The 10,561-nt window shown below is 39.8% G+C and overlaps 2 protein-coding genes across 4 annotated transcripts in view; both read left to right on the top strand.

Annotated features, from left to right (window-relative positions):
* The first annotated feature begins 4,239 nt into the window (after positions 1–4,239).
* On the top strand, positions 4,240–7,016 carry LOC131682496 (zinc finger protein 3 homolog). Its single transcript, XM_058964009.1, has 4 exons — positions 4,240–4,372; positions 4,435–4,561; positions 4,617–5,381; positions 5,446–7,016. The coding sequence occupies exons 1-4, from the start codon at positions 4,347–4,349 to the stop codon at positions 6,541–6,543; spliced, it is 2,016 nt and encodes a 671-aa protein (XP_058819992.1). The 5' UTR covers positions 4,240–4,346; the 3' UTR covers positions 6,544–7,016.
* Positions 7,017–7,552: 536 nt separating this feature from the next.
* Positions 7,553–10,561, top strand: part of LOC131682346 (uncharacterized) — a 318,536-nt gene continuing 315,527 nt past the window's right edge. For all 3 annotated transcript variants that reach the window (XR_009304069.1, XM_058963749.1, XM_058963739.1), the window contains exon 1: positions 7,553–8,569. The gene's annotated coding sequence lies outside the window, so the exon portion shown is untranslated. The remainder of the gene's footprint in view (positions 8,570–10,561) is intronic.

The following is a 10,561-nucleotide window of genomic DNA, read 5'->3' as shown; positions in this document are numbered from 1 at the left end:
GGTTAAAATCAACTTTAGTCCGAATAACTCTAATCAACCTTCATGCGTATTACCAATCTCCAGCTATTCAAAGTGCCAATTTCGGCTGTAGCTTCAAGTCATGTACTTCAACAATTTTCTAAGACGTCTCGTAAGGTGTAATTGTTCTGTACGCGAAAAATCATCTGAAGTGTTTGTTGAAACTTCCACCATTACGGGATTTTAGTTTCATTTATTTGCACTTAGGATCTTTTCACATGTTGGTGTAGAATAGATAAGAGAGCGCATCGCCCTGCTTCAATCCATCTAATGGCGCGGACGAGCTAGATGTCTCTCTGACTATTATGATGTTTCGTGAGATCACAAGTTGTATTCCCAAAATTTATCAATGACAAAGACACTTTTGGAAAAATACTGTTTTGAGATGATCGAAGTTGAAGTTTTAAGTTATTACTGATCTTGGAGCGTGCTCTGAAACGTTGTAACTTTCGTTTTATTGCTAGATTTTCTAGACAACCGCTTGCGCGTGGCTTGCTATTGCAATTGAAGACCTTTTTGTCATACACGTCCATATCGTTATTGTTGCCTTGATGCTCGCAATCAGATGGTCGGTGTTAGGTCAGACCGGACTAAGTGACAGTGCATTGATTTCGAGAAAAACGCGTTTAAAGTTTGAATCGCAGCATCCTTTACATTATAATTGGAAAATAATTTTTATCATAATTCTTGTTTATTGTTTCATATTTCAAATCTGGTAAAAGTGGAATGTAGATGAAGACATTCGTTATCCAGTGCTATCATTAACTCATTTTTTGATGTTTTGCGACTTGGTCCGGTCTGACTTAACACCGACCAGATGTTCTTCCTCACTTCTTGCCCTCACGGGTGAACCCGTCGAGCTTCGCGAAAGGTCCCTCGCTTATGGTGGATTCCGTTGATTTTGAGATACTAGATGCTGCTCTCGCAGTTGCCATTATGAGATGAACAAGTTTTCCTTGGCGGTTTCTAGACATGGTATTCCGCATAAAGAATGGGAAGTAGTTTTCCTATGTATCCTCCGCAACGGATTCCAATTCTCCGAATTGCGGCATTCCGACATTAATTTCTAAAAAGGCAACATTTCAAGTGAAGGGTGCCAGAAAAAGTAGCCGTTTCGCAGTTTCCCATCGTACACGGGAAATTGTATTCATTCGCTGTCACACTCAACCACGTGATTTAGGTTATCAATTTTTTTTAACATTTTCAAGTACTGTGTCGATATAATACAATTTATCTTGACTTCAATCAATTTAAGATACATTTTCTTCATATATAATTGCTCCTCATCATGAATACATGAGACCTAATGTCAACGATACCAGTGTTTGACAGTACTATCACGTTTTTCTGCTGGTACTTCTTCATCTCGGTGGATCACCACGGCAAGAATAAGCGTTTCCAAATGCTTGCTTATCGGGCCTTGTTTCTACAGCTGGCTGCTGCGTGTTGAGATCCTCATCCTTGACGGTGAAACATAGTATTCGCTAGTATAATGACTCGTCATTTCAATTGTTTGTTTACCATTTACCTGTCAGTGTCATTCCAATCGAGAACGAGACCTGCCAATGGCCCAATGGTATCTCACTCGATTGGAATGATTTGACAAATACATGTTAACTGATTGAGATGGCGAGTCTTTATTCAGAGATACACATTAATACGAATAACATGAATAAATCAATAGAGAAAGCTAGAAGAACAATATAATTCGATAATTCTCTATTCTTTATTCTTAGGATGGTAGCTTACACTCAAAAAAAAGTAAACGTTATGCCTATTGATTTTACACATAGATTTTTGCAATGAACGGAGGCAAATAGACACTATTTGCTGGCACATAAACCTAATGTGTGTATTTACAAGAAATATTAATCTTACATTCACATTTCATAACTATTAGGCACATAAAACCCCATTCTATAACAATATGCACATATAACTTATGTGTGTGCACACATAGTTTATACAGTTGACACATAGAAGGTATTTGTGCGCGTGATAACAATAGCATTTCTTCTTCATATGAATTTTAAGCGGTTTGGAGCAAATGGAATTAACGTTTGGATTTTTTTCAGTGTATTCCAACAACATCAAATTACAGCGAGTATATACGAAGTGGGCGATAATATGTTTGCAAAATTGTTATTATGGCCAAAATATACTTCTAACCGCAGGCCAAAATAAAATTTGGGTGGGGAGATAGAAAAAAAGCATTTTATGAAAAATACCATTTTTATTGATTTCTTAGCTAATGATACGTCTTTAATGGCCAATTTCTTCACTTGGATGAAAACCGGTTTTCGTTGAAAACCGATTTTCGGCTAATTGGCCGCAAGGAACCCGAAAACTGGTTTTCAGCGAAAACCGGTTTTCATCATGTGAAGAAATTGACCGTTAGAGATCTGCACTGATAAAATAAAGTCCCCATTAATGCGTAGAAAACTACGCATTTTAAATAAAAGTGGAATAACCCATTAAATGGCTAAAGAGTTTGTACCCATAAATGAGTACAGACCTTGTACGTCAACTTGGGTATGTTTTACCCATTATTTTTTCGCAGAACTGTTATTGCAAATCTTTTCTATAATCCACATCGTGACATATCAGCCATGCGCCGCAAAGCCGTGCGCCGAAAAACGCGCCTATTCACTTTGAATTAGTGCAAGCGAAAAAAACGATTTGACGTTTATTTTTGTTTCGTTCGCACTCATGTGTGAAACATTTAGCAACAAATCGACGAAATGCTAGTTTATCTCGGGATAGACAATACAAAAATATGCGTAAAAATACCCGTTCCTGAAAATCGCGCCGTTAGAATGAAAAATACCGTCAATAGAATTATTTCTGAATTATAAAAAAAAACATAAAATAACATTCATTTCACATTATTGTCTCCTTATAAAAGTATAGGAGTCTAGATAGAGAACCTATTCCAAAACTCATTAACAAACTAACTTGTTGATGGCTGGATCTTTTGGCTGCTCTAAAAATGCCGAACTGGTGCATATTTGCAACATCCTCAGTTTCGTTGTTTTCGGAGCATTTCCGAAATGTTCCGTTTCCGCAACGGACTCCGATGTTGGCCGATAATTTGCAGGTTCCGCTACGATCCTTAGTTTGCAGGTTGAAGGACGATTCAGACGATACATCAGCTTCCGTCAACGTCAACGGAACGTCACCGTTCGGTCAGGATAAGTTAAATACTTTTCTCTTGCGCCCGTTCACACGTTCCGTGCCGTTGATGTTGTGTATGAATGCCTCCATTAAACTACATGTAACTTATCCTGACGGAACGGTGACGTTCCGTTGACGTTGACGGAAGCTGATGTATCGTCTGAATCGTCCTTAATACTTTTCCCTTGTGTCCGTTCAAACGTGCCGTACGTCAAAACGTTCCGTAACGTTGATGTTGTGTGTGAATGCTTCCATTATATTGCATGTAACTAATCTTGACGTTCCGTACCGGTGGCGGAAGCCTGATGTATCGTGTGAATCGTATTTAACTCGCTTGAAATAATTCATAAGGATTTCTCACCCATTGTTAAGATCAATATACCGATTGACATTAACTCACCAAGTAGTTGTGAAATGGATAAAAAGTACTCATTGTTGGAAACAAAAATTTTTTTTGACAGCTCAAATAACTTCCGAAAATGAGCATTTTGAATACATGGGTAAAGTTTTTTACGTGTGTATTGATTGTCAGATGTAAGTCGTCGTTATACATGAGTATATTTACCAACCTTTGAAGTTGTTATATGTCATATTCGCAAAATTTTACAACTATGTGCTAAAGTTGGCCAAAATACCTCTTTTACCCTACTTTGATGATAAAGTTATGTGCCAATAATGTATAACGGATTCCTTAATTTAAGGTGGTATGTCGGTTTGTCGGTGGTTGCTCGATGAAATTGTGGTGTACAGTTCCAAATGGAACGAACAGTTCTCGACAAACATATTATTACGGCCTAAAAGCCAACTGTCAAAATCCACTTTTAATGGAAATTCCGGACAAACCGTTACTAGCTGAACACAGTTCACAACAGTTTATGAAAGAGAAAACTTTTCTCTTTCGTTTACTACCAACATCTGTGATTGGTATGTAACGGTTTGGCCGGAATTTCCATTCAAAGTGGATTATGACAGTTGGATTTTAGGCCGTAATCATATGTTTGTCGAGAGTTATTGACATTCGATAAAGTCGACGAAACTTATCGATGATCGCTCAAACAAAACATTCTACATTCGTAAGATTTCCCATAATATTATTACAAGTTATGCTGCATTCGGCTTGATAGAAAAGTGAATTTAATATATTGGTTAATACGATGAGCCTATTGAATAATATGGTTTGGTAAGTATAAGTTTATTGTATGATGTTGGAGCATTAAGTTCCCTAAGATCCATTTCAAACAGCCCGTTCGAGAAGCAAGAAGTCAGCTGTAAAATATGCGAAGGCACCGATGGGGCAATGGAATCGATGTTTTGCGACCAGAATGATGATCGGTTACTAAACAAAATTTTCAAGTGCACTGATGTGAAGGTAACTAAATAACTTACTCGTGCAATAGACCCATAACAATGTACTTATCACTCAGGTTAAACCAGTATACGGAATCATTTCACCGATTTGCGAATTTTGTCGCAGCCGAATCGAACATTTTGACGATAATTTTCAGCCGCAGTGTAAAGAATACGTAGTGGAAAAGGTGAACACCATATCAGTGGCCCCTGATGATGATCCTTTCAACTGTTTAGATCCTAGCGATATCGTACAAGATGCAGCTTTGGGGTTGTTAGAGTGTACTGTGGACATTAAAGAAGAAGATAGCGTAGAAGGGAATGTACGGGAGGTGCATTTGGAGACAATATTTCAGAAGGAGGAGATTGAGATTAAACCGGAATCGGGATACCTGCTAACAGAGTCTCCGAGTAAACTGGGCGCTTTGGATAATGCGGAGGAAATTAAAGACGAGCGAAGCGAATGCCAAACCGATGAAGGAAGTAGCGTTCATAGCTCAAATGGAGAACATGATGATCAAGACTCGGAAGAGACTGAACCCGAAAAATTGTATCACACACAAAGAACAAAAAGGACAAATCATCCAAAATCGGATACAACGCTAGGTGTGCTTAAAATGCCTACCAAATGTGAAATCTGTGGGAAGATGGTGACGTACATGAAAGATCACATGCGGTTACACAGTGGAGATAAAAGGTACCAGTGTCCGCACTGTGAGCGCTCGTTTATACAAAGCAACAATTTGATTTATCACGTCCGAAAACACACAGGGGAGAAACCGTTTGCCTGTGACAAATGTGATAAAAGTTTTATTTGTAAATCTCACCTGCTATCTCATTCGGTAAGTTATTAAATATTGGTTCATCGCGCTTTGGTAATTTCTAATCGATTTTTCTGTTTTTCAGCGATCTCACGCCAACGATCAACCGTACGTTTGCGAGTTTTGTTCTAGGCGCTTCAACCAGGCATGTAATTTAACAAAACATTTGCGCATTCACAGTGGAGAAAAACCGTACAAGTGCGGTTCCTGCAGCAAAGCCTTCATGAATCTCTCCAACATGAAAGCTCACGAAAAGCGACATCGAGGAGAGCGAAACTTTTCTTGTGAGGTCTGCTCGAAGAGCTTCTACGATAGTCATCATCTTGAGAGGCACCTAGCCATTCACAATCGTTCTAACGAGAAGCAGTTTAAATGCAATCTCTGCCAAAAGCAGCTAAATACCGCAAGCGGTCTGAAGTCTCACATGACGAACCATGAACGCCTGGTGGAGAAAGTCAACTGTAGCACCTGCGACGAAGAGTTTGCTAACCCCAGGCAGTTGAAGCGGCACTTGAAAAATAATTGTATATTCTCAGACAGTTCGCAGTTTTCGTGTCACGTTTGCTTACGGAATTTTAAAAGTATAGTGCGGTTGGAAAAACATCATCAACAAGCGCATTCGGGAGGGCAGTCCGAAAAATCTCCCCGAGAGGTCGAAAAAGATTCGGACACGGTTCAAAAATCTATTGATGAAGCCAGTCCAGTCAAGTCTAAAGCTACTTCTCGGGGGGCTATAATCGATCCGATTGCAGTTCGCAAACAATTGGAAGCTGGTCTTACCAAGCCGTTCCGCTGCGACGTCTGTTCCAAACAATTCGATCAAGCACGCTACCTCAAAGTTCATTTCCAGATACACATGCCAAACAGTAAATCGTTCGAATGCGATAAATGTCCACGGTCCTTTACCCGCAAGGAGCAGCTGGTCTTTCACGATCGGGTCCACACCGGATCGAGACCGTTCATCTGTGAATATTGTCCGGAACAATTTATCCGATCAAGCGATCTGAAGCGACATCAGCTAGCATCGCATGCAGATAGTTCGGTTCGACGCAAAAAGCAGCAACAACCCCCTCAGGATCCATTGGCAGGAGCGGACGTTAGTACGCAGCTGATCGAGCTGCCACCGGAGGTACTGCCCGGTTCAGATCAGGTGCTGATCAAGTTTGAAATTAAAAATATTTAGTTGATGTGTTAGGCATAGTCTAATGAGGCCAGATGTTTTCGGGGTGAATGCGAGGCGCGCGCTCAAGAAATCTATTGAAGTTTTACGCTTCACAAATTGTGTTAGACAAACTTTTTGCGAAAATTCAGTAACTGACTCATACTAGTAGCTGACAAAGGTACAGTTTAAATCAGAATAAATAGAATCAATTTGTACGTTCTCTTCATATTTCGGAAATTGGGTACCACAATTCAAAACCTATTAAAAATGTCTTTTGTAATATTATTCCTGTGACAATTTAGAATAATAATCAGTTTATTAGGAAATGCGGAGCATTTTCTGGGACGTCTAGCTGTGCGGGACTTTTTAAATCTAGGCCTGTCCCGCTTCATCCGAGAGGTCTGGTCGCCATAGTGTAATCGCGTAGTATTGTTAAATTAAGCAATACTTAGTTTTCTAGAATTGAATAAACGATTTTGCATAGTTTTCTATAAGAGTTCAATGTTTTCCGGAAATCTTTTTAGTTTTTGTTCTTTGATAAAATAATTGTTTAACACGAAAGTTCAATATGGGACAATTCAAGTAACGATTACAGGAATGGTAACGAAATAAATGAACTTAATAATTTTTAATAGTTCCTATATTCATGCTGGTCGCTTAAGCACATTACCTTTGGGAGCGTATATTAAACGTATTGACTCAAAAGGTAAGATGGAAGATAACAGTTGTGCTATCCGAGTCACGTGTGATTTGAATTAAAGCCGACGACAGAAAGTTGATTCGTTGCTTGCCACGGCATCCGTGGCGAACCCTCAACGGTTCTGCCCAAAAACGATTCTTGCACTCAACTTTTCATCTTGTAATCAACCATTGGTTCAGCGGCATGTCCCCCGTTTTGAAACGTCAAACCGCGCCAACGACGAAATCGACGAACCGTCAGCAGCGATCATCGAAAAGTTCACGCTGAGCGAGTGAGCGAGCTACTGCACTGTTTTCTGCTGTCTGTCGACCGTCAGTCAGTTGCCTTTTGTCAAACGTTTACGTTGTGTGCGGAATTCGGTGGTGGATTGTGTCACCAAGAAAAACTTGCTGGAAAACAAATCTTTTTGATAGAGGAAAAACATTCGGTTGTTAGTCTAGACTGTTCCTAAAATTTGCCGTTTTCTGTGGTTGTTTTCGATAGATTAACCATTAGTTAAGCGCGTGTAATGGAATGTGTTAAATGAAGGCTGGTCTATGGATTGCAGTAGAGGTTCTAGTGTTTGACACCTTACGATAGAATAATAATTATTTAGGTAGGAGTTTATGGAAAAATGTGTTATGCTTTGTTCTGGTTTCAGTGAATGAAATCGTAGAGGAAAAATCAATCACCTTGAAGGTGTGGAGAAATTAGTCAACTTGGAGTGATCGGTTGCTGCTGCTTCGGTGCGGGAATCCCTATAATATTGTGGGCGACCGGAAAGATAATGAAGTGTCTATGACGGTGATGTGTAAAAGTATCGAGAAAAAAAGTTCTCGAGTTTTTCACGAAAAAGGAGCTAAAGTTTCGACTGTGCAAATGAGTTACTGCTTGCAAGTGTGAAATATGTTGTGTACCTTCTAATTTGTACGAGTGACAAAAATAGAGGTTCTGTGCATGTGAGCCCCAGGTGTACGGGCAAAGGTATGAAAGGAAATCGAAAGTGGTAGTTTGAACTTGATAACGAAAAATACATAGGTGACGTTATCAAGCAGTGCGAACACGAAGCAAATCGTAGCCCATAAAGTTCAACGCTCTGAGTGGCAGAAACTCCGTCCAATCCGTAAAAAAATTAGTTCAACATTAGACAGGAGCCTAATTGCAAATGGACGCGTGTGGCTCACCTGGATTCAACCTGTAGTGGTAAGCGGGGAAAATTCAGATAGGTTAAGCTGAATCGCTGTACGACTACGGGAGAAGCACAACGCCAAAGAAGAAACCCGTTCTTGGAAGCCACACATACAACCTCGAGTGGACTGGGAGGCTTTTCCTGCATCGGCTGGCAATGTTCATCGGTCGGCAGAACAGGTAGATTACTTTGCTCTTTTTTGCTTCTTTCTACACAAGATTAAATTTTCGCTTGGGAAGATAATGTAGAGGGGTATTTGAGTTAGCTGAGTGTCGAGATGCTTTGCTTGATACTTGCAGAGGAAACTGGAAGCTATAAAAAGTTTGAAATGATTTTTTAAATCTACCTTTCATAATATATTTTAAAAAGTCTGGTTGGCCGTCTATGAAAGTTGACGTTTAATATATGTTTCTTATTCCAAGTAGCCTGGATAAATCATGTAGTGTCGGTAGTCGTTGTTTCAACATGCTAAAAATTACGCTACGGACCATCTGTTCAGGTGGTAATACCAATTCCAAAAAGTCATGCAACCCGTGCTGATGGATGAATCGAAGAGGATGTTTAAAATGATGCTCAACCTAGAACACAGCCTGGGAGTACCGGGGACTTCCCTTATTACATTACGATAGGACAATGATGCATTGGACCGGTTTTCCCTATCAACTCATGTAATCAGCAATTGAATGAGTACAAATAATAAAAATAATATAAAACATGACTGTCTCTCTCTGTCAGTCGAGGCAGGAGTGGAGAATACTCCTCATCCAGTTTAAGCTAATCGAAGAAGTTTCTACTCTGTAGTTCGCAAGGAGGCATGAAAAATGTTCCTCCCTCTATTCCCGTTGAATAAGACAATACCGATTACTGTTACAACAAGATCCGTATTGTCATTTTTGGCTCGAAGGCGATCGGGAATCAGAATCAATATTGAGTTTGCAGTAATTTACCATCGATTGTCGATTATGCAACTATTGGATAGATCTCCAGCGACAGCTGTCCGTCTCGATTTCACGACAGGATCAGTAAAACACAGATGTCAACCATTCAAAGTCTCCTGTTTCTCTGCGTAGACAGCTCAGTCCGTCAAAACTTCCTCCCCAAACATACAGAAACCTCCAAACCAGCTTTAGACAGGTAAACAATCGACCAACGCAGTTGACGAAACTGGAAACTTAACCAGAAAGTGCTCGAGTAGTTAGTAAGAAACAGCTGGATCGTTTCCAGTCAAAGCTCGACCATGCAGACGGATTTCAAATCTAATACAAATGCTCACCTTATGTCAAATTGTGCATTCTTTTCGATTTCAATGCAGATTCAAAGAAAGCTTGAGAGAAGGAATATGTTTGAATAAACGGGGCAGGCGAAAAGATCACAAGTTTGCGTGCAAGAGTTACCTGGCATATAGATTTAAAGAACCGCTCATGTTTAAAAGAACGAATCAATTCCTTTGCTCAAGTAAATCGGGTATACGAATGGATAACGCGTGCTTGTGAGGGACCGCCACTTTCGACGGCTTATCTTCAGCAGTTATACATCGCATCAGTTTCTTGACTTAGGTAATGCGCAATGTTTTGGCTTCACCACTAACTAGCGCAACGTATACCACTATTTTAATTTTTTAAGATTCTACGAAGGGTGTCACCGCTTCCAAGGATTGTTACGAAATGGCTCTCAAAAAACACTAAATTCTAAGATTTGTCCTAAATGTATGTTTACGTTACTAAAAGAAATATAAAAATACTGCTATTGTCTAATGCTTTTCTGGGAAAGGGTACATTCTGGAATATTGCTTTCTAGGGATTGGCGCTTTCGAGGAAATAATTTTCTGGAGAACAGTTTTTTTTTCGGGGAAAAAACTTCGGTGTTTTAGATTCTGGGGAATGGTTTTCGGGGGAATGTCGCAGAAACAAGGAATACCTTTTTCTGATGAAGACTATATGATTCGTCAATAAAATGGAAGTCCCCTGACTTCCCCCATTTATCTCCTTAAATTTCTGCTCCTTCCGTTCGCAGCCAGGTGCAGCTTTGTTCGTTTTCCAGAGAGGAAAAAACGATAACATACTTTTAGCCAAACTCTTTGACCTTGAGGACGAATGAGTTAGAAGGGATTGAAAAGAGACACCCGAGAAGATCTTTTAACGGATCATCCTTCAGCGCAATCGAATAGTGAT

This window comes from Topomyia yanbarensis, chromosome 2 (assembly GCF_030247195.1).
Source record: "Topomyia yanbarensis strain Yona2022 chromosome 2, ASM3024719v1, whole genome shotgun sequence".
Classification (NCBI taxonomy): domain Eukaryota; kingdom Metazoa; phylum Arthropoda; class Insecta; order Diptera; family Culicidae; genus Topomyia; species Topomyia yanbarensis.
The sequence above is the reverse complement of the archived record's forward strand: the minus strand, read 5'-3'. Positions and strand labels throughout refer to the sequence as shown.